Below are 19253 nucleotides of genomic sequence, written 5' to 3'. Positions count from 1 at the left end.
GGGATTGCCAGACTGAGTTTGTCAAAGTATGTTTTCCTTGTTTTGTCAAATTTTGCGCATTTTAGGAGGAAGTGCACCTCTGTTTCAACCTCATCTGTCAGTGGCCGCATGTTCTATTTTCTCTTGGTTGCCAGAATCTCTTCTGTCTTCCTTTTTCAACTGCCAAATAGTGGTCACTTAACCTGTATTTGTTGAGGGTCTGTCTCTGCTTTATGTCTCTAACAGTTGAGAGATACTCTCCCAATTTATAACCTCTTTTTAGGGCACGGTAACATTCTAATCTCCCCTCTCTCTCTCTCTCTCTCTTTTTTTCTCACTCTCACTCTCAGTATCACTCTCACACACAAACACACACACACACACACACACACACACACACACACACACACACACACACCTAGTCCTAGCTGCCTGCGTTTGCGTTTAACCCATCTATACAACTAAAACTCATTTTGAGGGATGTTGGCCAAATGCTAGCAGATGGGAATAGTGCAGATGGGGATGTTGGGCCGAAGGGTCTGTTTCTGCGCTGTTTGACGCTAAACATGCTGTCGTGCACACGGCAACTACACGGTGGTTCGCCAAGGATCTGGGCATTCTAGCAGATTATCATTAATATCATAACCATCATCTGCTACTGCTTCGGTATTGAGATGCTCAATCAGCCACATTCCATTGATTCCGTGCACCACCACCAAAAAAAAAAAGTCAGCATCGCGTCAGACCTTTCTGCAAACGATGACTGCTGACTGAACATTTGCAATGTTTTACTGTTTCTGGTTCAGATTTCCAACCTCCAATTTTCATTTTCTGTTTACAAAATATTCACTCTAAAAAGTGTCACAGTGTGCATAATGACAGGTGGATTTACTGTGTTCTATTGCACCCAAAATGGAGACATTGCCACTTCTAAGGAAAATCACTCATGAGTCGGATTAATTTATTATGTTGCAATGTGTTCGACTCTAGCATGTTTTAACAGTATTATACAGCACCTAGTCTACTTTTTCATCATTGATTATAATTGCATTTGTATTTATAATATGTCTCTAAGTATTTCACACAATTAATCAAGGGTTGAAGAAAGGGATGTGTATACAACATGTGAGCAATTTATTAATATTTTATTAAAAATCCATGCGTACAATTATGCACCTGGTGCAGATATATTAGGCCTGTCTGTTAGTCTGTGTTGCAGATTTATGACCAATTACATATTAATTCTAATGAGATTGCCTAATTATTCATTTCATCACTGCTTTGTAAAAGTAGCAGAGGCAAGGTAATTAAAACAATATGTTTTCATTGTATTTTGAAACACTCAACATTGCTGAACACAAAGCCGATATAATGTTAATAATAGTGTTGTTGGTGTTTTTAACAATTGTTTCTTGAACTTCCATGTTTCTTGCTTTCAATTCACATTTTCTCAGTTCACTAACAAAAAGGAGCCTTCCATTTGAACCGACTCCTCCCCTTCATTTTAGTAAATGAGAACTTTTTTTTTTCACCAGACAGTTCTTCCTTTCTCATGCTAACATGAATGCACTTCCTTTGCACCCAACAATAATTTATGCATGTTCAAAGCTGTTCCACATAAAGGCTTACTTTGCAGATTCCCACAAGCTTTTGAAAGTTGGTGATTATGAAATCATAATACAATTTAGGGGTGGCACGGTGGTGCAGCGGTAGACTTGCTGCTTTAAAGTGCCAGAGACCCGGGTTCGATCCTGACGAGGTGCTGCCTGTACGGAGTTTCTACGTTCTCCCTGTGGCCGCGTGGGTTTGCCCCGGGTGCTCTAGTTTCCTCCCACACCCCAAATGCGTACAGTTTTATAGGTTAATTGGCTTTGGTAAAATATTGTAAATTGTCCTTAGTGTATAGGATAATGCTAGTGTATGGGGATTGCTAGTCGGCATGGACTCGGTGGGCCGAAGGGCCTGTTTCCGCGCTGTATCTCTAAACTAAATTATTTCCTTGCCTTTGACTACTTCATTTACAATGGACTCATGTTAAGTCATAACATCCAAATAAACAGAAACATAAACGTTTTCAACCTTTTCCAGATCCTTACTTTATTTTTAACGAGGAAAAACTCACATTTCACATCAGGCATACTCAACAGATCAGGCAGAATCTGTGCAGAAACAACTGTTTATCTTCAATGGTTATGACCTGGGATGTCATCTCTGTTTATATCTTCATAGATGTTATCTGACTTTTGAATATCGTTGGCATCTTCAGTTTTTATTTTACATTCACAAAATATGCAGTTTTTTAAAATCTCTCATTTCATCCCTGTTCCATCTTTGTTGTCCTCGTCCCTTGCTCTCACTCTGATTTGTTGTGGTTTGAAGCTTCTGGAATGAAAAAACAACATGTCTCAAATTGTATGATTTTGTACGAGGATGTGGTCTGGACTCCATGCCCAGAATACTTGACTGACATCTGTAGGTTTCTTTGAGGAATCGTGACTTGCAGCAAACCCATGTGTTACAGCTTTGACATGCAACATCTATTTCTTCATTGGCCTCCCAAACCTTACCATTAATATCATTATTCCGCCGCATCTGTGTGGACTACTTTGAATATTTGTACTTTGTATCAGTGAAAGCTACCCTGATTTAAATTTATTTTGTGAGTATGATTTGCCTGGTTTAGCTGAGGTCATGCCTCCCATTGCAATTATTCTTCAAATAATGTGAGTTGCAATCCTACAATTTGTTACCTCTGATGTCCAAAAGAATAATGACATCTCTACACGGCAGATAATGCTGCTGATGGTTTTATAGGTATGTTTGAAATTTTGATTATACATGTTCATGGTCCCATAGGGAGTTATTCCTGTGTTTCCCAGAAGGCTACTAATGGAAGTTAGCCAGTCTATCCCATGTGCTAGCAGCTATTAGTATAAAACTGCCTCTGATTTTGACTCCTCTCATGGGACAAGTAATTATTGTGTTCAAACAGGCTATAATTCTGATCCTGCTGGCTCTCTGAGTACGCCCCCAGCTATTAGAATCATTTAACATCTCAGCACCTGTTAACAGCAGTGTAAATATTCAACCCTGCTTGTATGCAGGTTATGAGCCGTATGCTAGGGAACCCTGTGAGGCTAGTCTTTTAAATTGAAGCCTTTGACAACTCAATTACTCTGTTACTAGGGTGTATAATAAAATGTCTATTTAAAGGGAGTGATAAGACAAGTCAATTAGACTGTTGCTCGGTTGTTCAATGAAACAGCTGTCCAAAGGGACGGGATAGATTACTGCTAAACTGGAGAACAACAGGTAAATACCCTTTGCAGGCTGACACTGCTGATAATTCCCCGTGCAATTGTTCCTAGCATTAAACTTTCCAAAGCGTGCAAAATTCAACCAAAGTGAAATATTTAACTAAAATATGTTTTCTTTATTGTTCACTAATTACCCACTTTATGGAAAAATAGCTTTCCCCATGCTAATTTTCATTCCTTGCTTGAATATCTTTCTCCCTGTGTGAACCATCTTTTAATTCCTCTCTCGTGGCCAATGCTCATATTTACATTTGCTACAATAGCCAGCTTATATCTCCTAATCAACAGTCCAGAATTTTTTTATAATTACATTACATTTATTTTGGAATGGGGGGTTAAATATACTTCCTTCAATCAGAAGCCTCCTGCAATTATCATAGATTACCGGAATTAAACGTTATCTCCATACAACAACCGCAAATGCCATGAGTGTCTGCCTCTGTAATTGACCCACGTAACTCCTTTAAGGTGTCTCATTTTCCATCGGTCCCTCCACCCAAGCCTTGAATCCCTTTTCTTAAGCACTGAACAATCCTTTCTCTGAGAATCCAGCACACACTGAACCCTGAGTGGAGAATTCCTGCCAACTCTCCAGTTGTATAAACACAAGCATTCTCCTTCAGCCTCACTTCTAATACTCCTGATGAAGACACAGTGCTGGAGTAGCTCAGCAGGTCAGGCAGCATCTCAGGAGAACATGGATAAGTGACATTTTGGGTCAGGACCCTTCTTCAGACTGAATTTAGGATGGGGGGAGGTTGATTAACCCTAAATATGTGGGAAAGCTTCCAAAATAAAATCTATATACTAATGCTTATCTTAACTTCTCAATCATGCCGCCTTTCCCGATTCTGCCTTCAACTGAAAAATGCCAAAATCAATATTGTTAACTGTAGTCCTTCTGCAGTCGGCAGGGCAGTACTCTGCATATCGCCAACTTATAGTCAGTAGCAATAGGAAAAATAAACATAGAAACATAGCAAATAGGTGCAGGAGTAGGCCATTCGGCCCTTCAAACCAGCACCGCCATTCAATATGATCATGGCTGATCATCCAAAATTAGTACCCTGTTCCTGCTTTCTCCCTATATCCCTTGATATAGATCCCTTGATATAGCCCTAAGAGCTACATCTAACTCTCTCTTGACAACATTGTAAATCGGCCTCCACTGCCTTCTGTGGCAGAGAATTCCACAGATTCACAACTCTCTGGGTGAAAACGTTTTTTCCTCATCTCAGTCCTAAATGGCTTCCCCCTTATTGTTACACTGTGACCCCTGGTTCTGGACTCACCCAACGTCGGGAATATTTCTCCTGCATTTAGCCTGTCCAATCCCTTAAGAATTTTATAGGTTTCTATAAGATATCCTCTCATCCTTCTAAATTCCATTGAATACAAGCCCAGTCAACCCGTTCTTTCACCATATGGTAGTCCCGCCTTCCCAGGAATTAACCTGATGAACTACGCTGCACTCCCTCAATAACAAGAAATCCTTCCTCAAATTAGGAGACCAAAAATGCACACAATAGTCCAGGTGTGGCCTCACCAGGGTCCTGTACAACTGCAGTAGGACCTCCTTGCTCCTATACTCAAATCCTCTCGCTATGAGCTTTTCCAAAAAAGCAATTGTGGAACTAAGTTAAATGCGAATGAGTATACAGAAAGCCCATTTTTACTTTGTAACCACTTTTTAGTTTAGTTTAAAGATAGAGTGCAGATGGTGCTTTTGGAATAATGTTTTGTTTGTTTTTTGTTAGCACTTGTAAGAATTAATATCTGCCTACCAAGTCCACACCGACCAGTGATCCTCATACAATATCACTACCCCACGCACTAGGGATAATTTACAATTTTTACCAAAGTCAATTAACCTACAAACCCGTATGTCTTTGGAATGCGGAAGGAAACCAAAGATCCCGGAGAAAATTCACACAGTCCACAGGGAAAACGTACTGTACAAACTCTGTACAGCCAGCACCACCCATATTCAGGATCAATCCTGGGTCTCTGTATATGCAAGGCAACAACTCTACCACTGTGCCACCCTCTAAATTGCAATAGATGTCAAAAGGGAAAAAAAAATATTTGTTCTCCTGTTGATTTTCTACTGATTTTTATTGGGAAATCTATTCTTGTCCTGTCTGGATATAGGGCTTTGGAAATTCCTTTGTGTGATTCCAAAAAAATAGTGGCTGTATGGTTGAAAATAAACTCAATCTGGAGTAGAGAAATTTCTTAACTCAGACTTTCCAGATGAATTCCCAGTAGCATTCGGGCATTTTTTCTCTTGTAATACTCCAAAGGCAAACTCTAAAGCTAGCTCAAAGGCAAAATCAGAACAGATTGTTAGCTCAAGGTAAAAGGTCATAATTTTGCCATTTGAAACTGCTCTTGGATTGATGCCAGAGAATCCTTTGAGATAATGATAATGGTGCTTTTGGAATAATGTTGTGTTTGTTTTTTGTTAGCACTTGTAAGAATTAATATCAGCATCGTAAGTACTATGGAATGTCATGAGAAGAGGATGAATACAATTTTCCAAGAAAATGCCTTGAAAATGCTGATTTGTGAACCCAGTGGAGCTTAACTATCCATTTTGATTTCTAATGTTTTTCTACTGTCTGCTTTCTCACAGTTATTATAACTTGGATGATATTAACCATGAAAACATGAACAAATATCTGTCCAACCTCGTGGAGAAGGCTCTTGCAGATCTGGAATGTTCCTATTGCATATCAGTGGGGGAGGTACGGCTCACTTTGCACAATTGCTCTTCTTGTGCCGTAATATGATTATGTTTTCATCTTCATTTCATTGTCTATAGGCAGGGCTTTGGTTGGAAATGTGGGCCATTTAGGACAGTTGTAAATGACAAGCTCCTGCGTTCAGACGAGGAATTTTCCATGTATAAAAGGGCGGCACGGTGGCGCAGCGAGTGGAGCTGCTTGCTGTCTCACAGCGTCAGAGATCCAGGTTCAATCTTTACCTGAGGTGCTGTCTGTGTGGAGTTTGTACATACTCCCTGTAACCACGTGGGTTTCCTCCAGGTGCTCCCACATTCCAAAGACGTGCAGGTTTGTAGGTCGGTTGGCCTCTGTAAATTGCCCTTAGTGTGTAGGGAGTGGATGATAAAGTGGGATAACGTAGAAGGGGTGATCGATGGTTGGTGTGGAACTCGGCGGCCCATGAGGCTTGTATCCAAGCTGTATTTCTAAACTAAAGGTCAGGATCAAACCTGGATCACTAGCTCTGTGAGGCAGCAGCTGCGACACTCTTCTGCCCTCGCTGTCTGGGGTATCTGTAATAAAAGATTGCCATCTTATCACGTTGATTAGTCAGAATCCGCTGTGAAAAGTGAACAGTTCACAGCCATGGTGGATAAACAACGCCTGGCTCAGTAGAGGAAGGAGGCGGAGGAAGGAGGTTGATGGTTGCGGCTTCAGTGCCATGAGATGAGCTCCCCTTAAGGGAAACATTTATGTCTTGTTAAGTCCCTCTAGAATTGTATGTTTCAACAGGATCCCCCCTTATTTTTCCATATTTACAACTGCTCCATTCTTCCTCATAATGCATCTTTTGCAAATTAGGAACCAACAACAAATATGCTTAAAATTACTTTGAATGCAAGAATATCTCTTTCGAAATAACAGATTGAAACTGCGGGTATGGTCACATCATCATCATCCTGTGCAGTTTAACACTATCGCACATTAACACTATCCTATGCACGCTGGGGACAATTTACACTTATATCAAGCCAATGAACCTACAAACCTGTACATCTTTGGAGTGTGGGAGGAAACCGATCTTGGAGAAAACCCACCCGTTCATAGGGAGAACGTGCAAACTCCGTACCGACAGCACCCGTAGTTGTGATCGAACCCGGAGCGTTGTAAGGCAGCAACTATACCGTTGCGTCACCGTGCCGCCCTTTGTTGTGACAAGACTTCCCTAATTTAGTACTCCATCTTCCTTTCAATAGAGGTCAGCGTTCTACTTGCTATACCTGCATGTTAACTTTCTCTTTTACACAGAGAGTGGCTGATATCTGGAACACGAATAGGCAGTGGAATGCGATACCATTACTATGTTAAACAGACATTCAGATGGACTCTTAAATAGGCAAGGCACAGAAGGATACTCTCCTAATGCGGGCAAATGCACTTACTGTAAAATTTAACAGCAAAATTCAGAAAATATGCGTCAAAGGTTACAGGGAGAAGGCAGGAGAATGGGGTTGAGAGGGAAAGATAGATCAGCCGTGATTGAATGGCGGAGTAGTCTCAGTGGACTGAATTGCCTAATTCTGCTTATACATCTTATAGAAAAATATGAAGTACTTTTACATTTTAATTTGTTTTTCTATTAATTCACAATTATCTTGCAGGACAATCGTAGCCTCCAGTCACTGGATTTAGGCCGAATAGCCTCTTACTATTATCTGAAACACCCGACTGTGAGCATGTTCAAGAAGAAAATGAATGCAGATTGCCATGTGGAGGACTTGCTATCAGTTCTAACGGTGAGTTCTAAATGGTGGAAACCCAAACGTGATGCAATTTTATTCCATTTGTTGGAATGTGAAAACAGGCTCTTCCTCATCCACGAGGAATTGTTCAAAAAGAATAGACTGTGAAATACAAATTGCCTTTTAATCGGTACTCGCTAGAATTTAGAAGATTGAGGGGGGATCTTATAGAAACTTACAAAATTCTTAATGGGTTGGACAGGCTAGATGCAGGAAGATTGTTCCCGATGTTGGGGAAGTCCAGAACAAGGGGTCACAGTTTAAGGATAAGGGGGAAATCTTTTAGGGCCGAGATGAGAAAAAAAAAATTCACACAGAGAATGGTGAATCTCCGTAATTCTTTGCCACAGAAGGTGGTTGAGGCCTGTTCGTTGGCTATATTTAAGAGGGAGTTAGATGTGGCCCTTGTGGCTTTAGGGATCAGGGGGTATGGAGAGAAGGCAGGTACAGGATACTGAGTTGGATGATCAGGCATGATCATATTGAATGGCGGTGCAGGCTCGAAGGGCCGAATGGCCTACTCCTGCACCTATTTTCTATGTTTATTTTTGAGGAAGTGGCCATCCGTCAGAGTATTGAGTATAGAGGTTAGGAGGTCATGTTGTAATTATATAAGACGTTGGTGAGACCACATTTAGAATATTTTGTTCAGTCAGGGCACCATGTTATAGGAAAGATGTTGTCAAGCTTGAAAGGGTTCAGAAAAGATTTACGAAAATGTTGCCAGGACTAGTGGGTGTGAGCTATAAGGAGAGATTGAGTAGGCTGAGTCTCTATTCCACGGCTAAAGGGATCAGGGGGTATGGAGAGAAGGCAGGTATAGGATACTGAGTTGGATGATCAGCCATGATCATATTGAATGGCGGTGCAGGCTCGAAGGGCCGAATGGCCTACTCCACCTATTTTCTATGTTTCTATGGTATATTATATCCTCAGTCCTGGTAGAAAGAAATCAAATATGCTTCCAAATTGCATAGTTAAAGATTGAGGACGGCACGTTGGCACAGTGGTAGAGTTGCTGCCTTACAGCGCCAGAGACCAAGGTTCAATCCTGACCGTGGGTGCTGTCTGTACAGATTTTGTAGGTTCTCCTTGTGACCTGTGAGTTTTCTCAGGGTGCTCCAGTTTCCTCCCACACTACAAAGACGTACGGGTTTGTCGGTTAATTGGCTTCGGGAAAATTATAAGTTATCCTTAGTGTGTGTAGGATAGTGCTAGTGTGCAGGGATTGCTGGTCGGTGTGAACTCAGTGGGGCAAAAGGCCTGTGTCTACGCTGTGTCTCTAAACTAAACTACATTGTGACCAAAGCATGAAGCTAGTTTTGTCTCCAATCTGTGTCACATGTGAGTATGTTTTATTTCTACTATTGTTTTAGATTGAGGTTTAAAAAATAATAAAAGTGCTTCACATTTTCACCAGTAGAACTTGCACATTTTATCAGGTCAGTGGTCTCAAGCCCATTAAATACATACAGTTGGCTGCTACTTTCATGCAGCACTGTAGTCCTTCAGTTAAGAAGCTAAACAGAGGCCCATCTGCCTCCTTCTGTTGATATAAAATATGTTATGGTACTTCGTCATAGAGTGATAGTGTGGAAACAGGCCCTTCGGCCCAACTTGCCCACACCAGCCAACAATGTCCTAGCTGCACTAGTCCCACTTGCCTGCCCATGGTCCTTATCCCTCCAAACCTGTCCTATCCATGTACCTGTCTAACTGTTTCTTAAATGATGGGATAGTCCCAGCCTCAACGACCTCCTCTGGCAGCTTGTTCCATACACCCACCATCCTTTGTGTGAAAACGTAACCCCTCGGATTAAATCATTTCCCCTTTCCCCTTATCCTCTGGTTCTCGATTCCACTACTCTGGGCAAGAGACTGTGCATCTACCCGATCTATTCCTCTCATGATTTTGTACCACCTCCATAAGATCACCCCCCATCTTCCTACACTCCGTGGAATAGAGACCCAGCCTACTCAATCTCTCCTTATAGCTCACACCCACTAGTCCTGGCAACATTTTCGTAAATCTTTTCTGAACCCTTTCAAGCTTGACAACATCTTTCCTATAACATGGTGCCCAGACTGAACACAATATTCTAAATGCGATCTCACCAACGTCTATACTCAATACTCTGACTGATGGCCACTTCCTCAAAAATAAACATAGAAACATAGAAAATAGGTGCAGGAGTAGGCCATTCGGCCCTTCGAGCCTGCACCGCCATTCAATATGATCATGCCTGATCATCCAACTCAGTATCCTGTACCTGCCTTCTCTCCATACCCCCTGATCCCTTTAGCCACAAGGGCCACATCTAACTCCCTCTTAAATATAGCCAATGAACTGGCCTCAACTGCCTTCTGTGGCAGAGAATTGCAGAGATTCACCACTCTCTGTGTGAAAAACCAAGAACCAGTGTTTACTTCCAGTAGTATTGAATTAAAAATTAACAAAGTTATGCTAAACTAGTAATGAACCTAAAATTAAATTTGAATACTGCACTGCATTTACTGGCTGCAGCATGGACTAGCATTTCATAAAAGCATTGGACAGACAAAATCACATACGTGGAAGGCAAGGAGGAAGAATTCATATGAATGTTTTTTTTTTAATGTAGCATTTAATTTATAGATGTGATTTAAAATATTTACTTTCGATGCCTTTTATTTCTGCCAAGTTGACATCTTGTTATCCAGCAACTTGTCCCACCCAGCGAGGCCTGAGCTCAATCATTCTGTAATTCAAGTGAATGCCCATTTATGTTCCAGTGAATGGTTCAAAATCCACGTGTTGGAAATGTGCAGCAGTTCAGTTCTGTTCTCACTTCATGTTAGATTTTACAACTTCACTGCACTGGTGTACTCACCTATCATCTGTGCAGGTTGTGATTATGACCAAGAGAACTCGGCCAATGCCTAAATAATTGAGCTGACATGATATTGTCCTGACTACTCCGCATGTGTTCAGCTGTGTAAGGTTCATTGACTGCATCAAATCAGTATTGTCCGCTGATTAACAACGTGTTCTGCCCACTCTGAATACTTGTGGTCGATGTTAGCTGCATGCGTGCAATAATGTCTTTGCTAATATGACATCTGTCACTGATTCCTGCAGAAATACGTGCATGGAATAATCTGGTCCTAAAGCAGCACCTGCACGGATTTGTAATGGGTGTGTTGCATCTGGCAAATTTGATTTGAATGTTTTGAAGGGGTATCTAAAAGTAGTGCACAGGGGAACAGCAATGAGTGTTATTTATGTGGATTTTTAAGAAGTTCCTCATAACTTGCAGTTCATGGTTTTGAAATTGACCTGGCCAATAAGTTGTTTGAACACCATGAGGCTCATTCACAGGGTGTGACGAGATATCCTGTAAGTTGATGGACATAACTATTAACAATATTTTAAAATATTGCGTTGGAAGTAGAACATTTAATTCATTCACCGAATGTGGATGTTGCTACAAGGCATTTAAATTCTTTCACAACCAATCTAATCGGTGGATGTGTCATAGCCAGCTGCTGAAGCATTAGCAGTCTGAGGAAGGGTTTCGGCCCGAAACGTTGCCTATTTCCTTCGCTCCATAGATGCTGCAGCACCCGCTGAGTTTCTCCAGCATTTTTGTGTACCTTCGATTTTCCAGCATCTGCAGTTCCTTCTTAAACGCTGAAGCATTATTGTTGGTTTAACCGCTAGTAGTCCCTGTATTGCACAGGGTCTTTCTGATTGTGCAAGAACCAGCACCTGGATGTCTCCTCAAGGTAAAAACTGCTTGACTGCTGCAGAAAAGCAGGTGAAGAAAGAGACTATGAGCATGAAACAATTGTAGGCAGACCACTAAAGAGAAATGCAGCTTCAGAAACAGTGGTAGTCATGCGGTGATGGGGGACCCAGCAGGGGGGACCGGCGAGAACGAAGGGGGACCCGGTGTAGGGGTGCCGCTGAGAACAAAGGAAGACCCGGCATGGAAGGGTGGGGGTAGGCCTGCTGCCACATGTGGCGGCACCGAGTTATGGCTCTGAACAGTGAACTTTTGCAACTTTGTCAGCGCCACAGAAACTGGCAACACTTGCGTACAATAGACAATAGATGCAGGAGTAGGCAATCGGCCCTTCGAGCCAGCGCCGCCATTCAATGTGATCATGGCTGATCATCCACAATCAGTACCCAGTTCCTGCCTTCTCCCCATATCCCCTGACTCCGCTATCTTTACCGTACCGCCTAGGTGAGATCTGCTATATGATTTCACTGGATTGTATGCAAAATAAAGTATTTCACTGCACCTAGGTACATTTGAGAATAAAATATAATTGAATCATTGTGATATGGGTGACTTGCTCTAACCTCACAGTCACAGCTCCACAGAATATGTGTGCGGCACGCAGGCGCAAGCAGTAGAGTTGCTGCCTTACAGCGCCAGAGACCCAGGTTCGATCCTGGCTACGGGTGCCTGTCTGTACGGAGTTTGTATGTTCTTCCTGTGACCTGCGTGGGTTTCTCCGAGAACTTCAGTTTGCTCCCACACTCCAAAGATGTGCACGTTTGTAGGTTAATTGGCTTGGTATTAATGCACAAATGTTCCCTCGTGTAGGATAGTGTTAATGTGCGGGGATCACTGGTCGGTGCAGACTCGGTAAACTAAATATCTATGCTTATCACTTTTGTTCCATCTGCGCACAGTAGCGCAGCGGTCGAGCTGTTGCCTCACAGCGCCAGAAACCCGGGTGTGATCCTGACTGGAGGTGCTGTCTGTGTGGAATTTGTATGCTCTCGCCGTGACCGCGTGGGTTTTCTCTGGCTGATTCTGTTCCCCCCCCCCCCCCCCCCCCCATATTCTAAAGACCTGCAGGTTTGTAGATCAATTGGCTTCTGTAAATTGCCTTTAATGTGTAGGATGCAAAAGTGCTATACCATAGAAGGTACACAAAAAAGCTGGAGAAACTCAGCGGGTGCAGCAGCATCTATGGAGCGAAGGAAATAGGCAACGTTTCGGCCCGAAACGTTGCCTATTTCCTTCGCTCCATAGATGCTGCTGCACCCGCTGAGTTTCTCCAGCTTTTTTGTGTACCTTAGATTTTCCAGCATCTGCAGTTCCTTCTTAAATGCAATACCATAGAGTTAGTCTACAGATGATCATAGTGGAGGGCCGAAGAGCTATTTCCATATTGTATCCCTAAACTAAACTTCCTCTCATCTTTTACTCTCCTCCCCATCTCCTTTCCGTTAATAACTTAAACATTTTCTTCATCAAACTACTGGTTGATGTTAAATTATTGCTTTGTAGCCACTCCAAACACATTTTTCTGTGATTTAATTTGGTTGTGTTTATAACTTTCACTGATGATAGAGATAAGCAGCTAATATACTTGGTTTTCAATGAGAAGGCACTAGCCGAGATACTTATGCTTCAGTAATTGGGCAATCATGCTTCAGTCAGAGTGAGCAGATGTATCCCTGACTCCCTGTTAATCCTCAGCCAGAATTTTATCTTCCATCTTATCCGCTATGTTGGAGAAGAGTGGTTTCTCCAGTAGACAGGGAGGGCAGTCGAAAAGGGAAATCATTATTCTCAAGTGTCCCAGTGGGAAAATTGTCGGGAGAGATTAATTTTAGTTATGCTTAAAAAACAAACTCAGGTGGTCCCACTAATTCTTAAGGCATGAGTGGCAGATCAAGAAATATGCAGCACTATTAGTTCATTTTCAGATGCTAAGTAAAACAAGTGATGTTGTTAGAAGTCTCAATAGATAACTGCAGCTCATTTCCCCCAAAGGAGATTTTCATTCTCTGTATATGATTGCCCAGACTTCCTGACAAAAGAAGTGGCTGGATTGAAGTTTGATTCATAATACAACGAGGACCACATCTGTTAAATTTGTAAAGTTCAAAACACCACATATATTTTGCTTAATAGTTTGGTGATTATCTGATAACACGTTAAAGGACCAGATTGTCCTGTAAAAATTGACGTTTGAAAAGTGCAAGATGAAGAACAAGCAGTTTTGAACATTTTTAAGCCCCTCGGCCAAGAAACCAATCGTGCTTTCATGCTACATCATCTATTTCGACTTTATTCAGTGGCGATAATTTCTGGTGAAATCATTGCCAATGGAGATGTTGGTCTGGGCTCACACATTATAGGGAGCAATGCACTTTTGCAAAACAATTTGCTGCTCATTACTACAACACAGAGGTTACCAGGCATTGCATTTGTCGAGAAATTATATTGTCTATTTTGATTTTAGTGAGAACAGGTGTCGTTGCTGGCTTCCCACATGCATGCAACCATTAATTGCACTCACATGCCCATTAAGGTTGCCCGTACTAACCTGGACCTGTTTATGAGCAGGAGAGGTTTATGCTTGTTTAATATGTAGGCGATAAGTCTAGTTAAGTCGAATACAGTAAGGTAGAGGTAAAATGAAAAATATTGCTTGCAGCAGCATCACAGGCACATTGACAAACACGTTAAATTCTACATAAGTTCACAAAACGTTTCTGAAAGAAAGACAACGAAAAAACAAAGCAAATGCAAAAACATATTTAAAAAAGGAAAAGTGAATGGTTCAGGTGTATTATTGTCAAGTGTTAACTGCAGTGTTACACTTCGAGATAGGGTTAGGGTTGTGCGAGTTGTTTCAAGAACCCGTTTAAGAAGGAACTGCAGATGCTGGAAAATCGAAGTGCTGGAGAAACTCAGCAGGTGCGGCAGCATCAATGGAGCGAAGGAAATAGGCAACATTTCGGGCCGAAACCCATCTTCAGACTTTTGTCTACCTTCTGCTTCAAGAACCTAATAGTTGCAGAAAAGTCACTGTTCCGGAACCAAGTGATGTGGGACTTCAGGCTTCTGTGCCTTCTGCTCGATGGTAGGGGTGAGCAGAGGGTATGAATTGGGTGATGGTGATCCTTGAGGATGGGTACCACCTTGTTGAGGAAGCATCTCACACAGATGCTTTGGATGGTGCGAGAGTCTGTGCTTATGATGGGCCAGGATGAACCCACCATTCTCTGCAGCCGCTTGTATTCCTGTGTTGGAATTGCTGTACCAGTCCATGATGGAACCAGTCAGGATACTTTCCACAGTACATCTGTAAAGGTTTGTTAGTGTATTCGGAAACATACTAAACCTCTTTAAACAACTTCATGGTAACATCTATGTGCTGCCCAGGACAAGTTATCCGAGTTGTTGATAGAGTCATTGAGACATAGAATGATACAGCGTGACGCCGTGGAAACAGGCCCTTCGGCCCAACTTGCCCACACCGGCCAACATGTCCCAGCTATACCAGTCCCACCTGCCCACGTTTGGTCCATATCCCTCCAAACCTGTGCTATCCATGTACCTGTCTAACTGTTTCTTAAATATTGGGATAGTCACTGCATCAACTATCTCCTCTGACAGCTCGTTCCCACCGCCGTCTCTGTGTAAAAAGTTACCGCTCAAGTTCCTATTAAATACTTCCCGCCCTCACCTTAAACCTACGTCTTCTGGTTCTTGATTCCCAAATTCTGGGCAAGAGACTCAGCATATCTACCCAATCTATTCTTCTCATGATTTTGTTCCATACACACACCACCCAGATGTCCAAGAACTTGAAGCTGCTAACTCTCTTCGCCACTGACCCACTGACGAAAACTGTCGCATGCCCTCCTGACTTCCCCTTTCTGAAGTCAATGGTTAGCTTCTTGGTCTCAGTGACAATGAGCGAGAGGTTGTGGTTGTGTCCCCACTCAACCATCTGATCTATTTCACTCCTGCATGTTGACTCATCACCGTCCATGATTCAGCGACCAACAGTGAGTGTCATTGGTGATTTCTTTTGTAAATAGAAGCATAGAAAATAGGTGCAGGACGAGGCCATTCGGCCCTTCGAGCCAGCACCGCCATTCAGTGTGATCATGGCTGATCATCCACAATCAGTGACCTCTAAAAAAGAGTTAGACCCGCTCTATCTAACTCTTTTTTAGATTCATCCAATGAATTGGCCTCTACTGCCTTCTGTGGCAGAGAATTCCACAAATTCACAGCTCTCTGTGTGAAAATGTTTTTTCTCATCTCAATTTTAAATGGCCTCCCCTTTATTCTTAGTCTGTGGCCCCTGGTTCTGGACTCCCCCAACATTGGGAACATTTTTCCTGCATCTAGCTTGTCCAGTCCTTTTCTAATTTTACATGTTTCTATAAGATTCCCTCTCGTCCTAAATTCCAGTGAATACAATCCCTGTCTTTCCAATCTTTCCTCATATGACAGTTTCCATCTCGGGGATTTACCTCGTGAACCTACGCTGCACTGCCTCAATAGCAAAGATGTCCTTCTTCAAATTAGGAGACCAAAACTGCACACAATACTCCAGATGTGGTCTCACCAGGGCCTTGGAGCTGAGCTTAGTCACATAGACATGGGTGTGAGGAAGGTAGAGTGCCATGTTTCTAGTAAGCATACATGGTGGCTTCATTCTGAGGAATATTTTCAGCATCTGGCACTGTCTGGAGGAGTGTTCTTTCTAAGCAGTCCCCGGAGACCGAGGGAAGTTTGAAGATTAGTTTATTGTCACGTGTTGTTGCTTGCTAACCAGTCAGCAGAAATACAATAATACATGAATACAAACGAGCCATTCACAGTACACAGATATATGACAAAGGGAACAACATTTTGTGCAAGATAAAGTCCAGTAAAGTCCGATTAAAGATAGTCCGAAGGTTTCCAATAATATAGATAATAGCTCAGGGCCACTCCCTAGTGGTTGACAGAGTGGTTCAGTTGCCTGATAACAGCTGGGAAGAAACTGTTCCTAGGCCTTTTCACACTTCTGTACGTCTTGATGGGAGAGGAGAGGAGAGAAGAGGGAGTCATAAGGAATGTGAGCAGAATTAGGCCATTTAACCCATCAAGTTTACTCCGCCATTCAATCATGGCTAACCTATCTCTCCCTTCTAACCCCATTCTCCTGCCTTCTCCCCATAACCTCTGACACTCGTACTAATCAAGAATCTATCTATCTCTGCCTTAAAAATATCCATCAACTTGGTCTCCACAGCCTTCTGTGGCAAAGAATTCCACAGATTCACCACCCTCTGACTAAATAAATTCCTTCTCATCTTCATCCTAAAGGAATGTCCTTTAATTCTGAGGCTATGACCTCTAGTCCTAAACTCTCCCACTAGTGGAAACATCCTCTCCACATCCAATCTATCCAAGCCTTTCATTATTCGGTACGTTTCAATGAGATCCCCCCTCATTTTTTTAAACTTCAGCGAGTACAGTGCCGACAAATAACCATATAACCATATAACAATTACAGCACGGAAACAGGCCATCTCGGCCCTACAAGTCGGTGCCAAACAACATTTTTCCCTTAGTCCCACCTGCCTGCACTCATACCATAACCCTCCATTCCCTTCTCATCCATATGCCTATCCAATTTATTTTTAAATGATACCAACGAACCTGCCGCCACCACTTCCACTGGAAGCTCATTCCACACCGCTACCACTCTCTGATTAAAGAAGTTCCCCCTCATGTTACCCCTAAACTTCTGTCCCTTAATTCTGAAGTCATGTCCTCTTGTTTGAATCTTCCCTATTCTCAAAGGGAAAAGCTTGATCACATCAACTCTGTCTATCCCTCTCATCATTTTAAAGACCTCTATCAAGTCCCCCCTTAACCTTCTGCGCTCCAGAGAATAAAGACCTAACTTATTCAACCTATCTCTGTAACTTAGTTGTTGAAACCCAGGCAACTCATACTCATCATAGGTTAACCTACTCTTTCCTGGTATCATTCTCGTAAACCTCCTCTGGACCTTCTCCAGAGCCAGCACATCCTTCCTCAGATATGGTGTCCAAAATTGCCCACAATACTCCAAATGTGGCCTGACCAGCGCCTTATACAGTTTCAGCATTACATCCCTGTGTTTGTATTCCAGCCCTCTTGAAATAAATGCTAGCATTGTGTTTGCCTTCTTTACTACCAATATTACAAAGGTGAAAGTAATTTAACTTTCTTTAACTAATAGTTACATCATCATATTTCCAAAGTCAAGTCAAGACAATTTATTGTCATGTGTCCCAGATAGGACAATGAAATTCATGCTTTGCTTCAGCACAACAGAATATAGTAGGCATGAATACAGAACAGATCAGTGTGTCCATATACCATTATATAAATATATACACACATGAATAAATAAACAGATATGGTGCAAATAATCAGATAATGGGCTATTAATGTTCAGAGTTTTGTTTCAGTTGAGTTTAATAGCCTGATGACTGTGGGGAAGTAGCTATACCTGAAGCAGTCTTCAGGCTCCTGTACCTTCTACCCGAAGGCAGCGGGGAGATGAGTGTGTGGCCAGGATGGTGTGGGTCCTTGATGATGCTGGCAGCCTTTTTGAAGCAGCGACTGCAATAGATCCCCTCGATGGTGGGGAGGTCAGAGCCGATGATGGACTGGGCAGTGTTTACTACTTTTTGTAGTCTTTTCCGCTCCTGGGCATTCAAGTTGCCGAACCAAGCCACGATGCAACCGGTCAGCATGCTCTCTACTGTGCACCTGTAGAAGTTAGAGAGAGTCTTCCTTGACAAGCCGACTCTCCGTAATCTAAACCCACAGATACTGAAAACCAGAAATGAAAAGAGAAAAAGTTGAACACTCTGAGAATCTCAGGATTAGTGACCTCTAGATTAGTTCTGGTGCCATCCGCCAGTGAGAGTGAAAATAGGATTTTAGAGCAGATGAATGCATGGCTGAGGAGCTGTTGCAGGGAATAGGGGGTCAGGTTAATGGTAAATGCTTGGGTCCTGAGGACCTGGGTGACTTGTTTACACTCTGCTTTTGTGGATTCTGAGGGGAGTGATGAGGCCCAAGTGATAACTGCAGACCCATCCACAGCTGGAGCGAGAGGGCCGAATCAGGTGGGTAGTTTGTGAGATGATATTCTCCTCCTGCTGTTTGCTCTGGGCTTCTGTGTGCTCCCAATGCATGGGCTCAGTATTCTCAGTGCCATCCAGGTGCTTCTTTTCCACTTGAGCCGGTTACTTGAACCAGATACGAGACCCATGTAAATACCAGTATCACAGTGAAAAGCCTGAAGAGAATGCTGCCAGCAGCAGTCCAGTAGCACTTCATTGTGCACACTGGGCAGATGTGGAGACTTCATAGCTGTCTGCTGCCAACCTTGGTGCACATACTTACCAATCTCACCGTCTGACAAGTGCAACTGTGGAGAGGTACAGACAATGGCCCACCCACCTACTGACTGCAGCGGAGAGACATGCACTGCGGACAATCTCCGCAGAGGCACAGATGTGGCACTGGCTGTGGCAAAGCGCTGGTAGAACGTCGTCTGACACATGAGCGAACGAACCGTCCAGTGCGGAGTACAGTCTGCATCTGCACAAAGATCTCTAGCTGTTCCTGTGC

The 19253-nt window shown here is 42.7% G+C and overlaps 1 protein-coding gene across 1 annotated transcript in view; it reads left to right on the top strand.

Annotated features, from left to right (window-relative positions):
- Positions 1–19253, top strand: part of ascc3 (activating signal cointegrator 1 complex subunit 3) — a 363313-nt gene that overhangs the window by 276943 nt on the left and 67117 nt on the right. Inside the window, exons 35-36 of the mRNA XM_033021915.1 lie at positions 5932–6043; positions 7684–7818. Of these exons, the coding sequence (XP_032877806.1) occupies positions 5932–6043; positions 7684–7818 (247 nt within the window). The remainder of the gene's footprint in view (positions 1–5931; positions 6044–7683; positions 7819–19253) is intronic.

The sequence above is a fragment of the Amblyraja radiata genome, chromosome 5, assembly GCF_010909765.2.
Source record: "Amblyraja radiata isolate CabotCenter1 chromosome 5, sAmbRad1.1.pri, whole genome shotgun sequence".
NCBI lineage: Eukaryota > Metazoa > Chordata > Chondrichthyes > Rajiformes > Rajidae > Amblyraja > Amblyraja radiata.
This window is presented reverse-complemented; position numbering and strand designations above follow the sequence as displayed.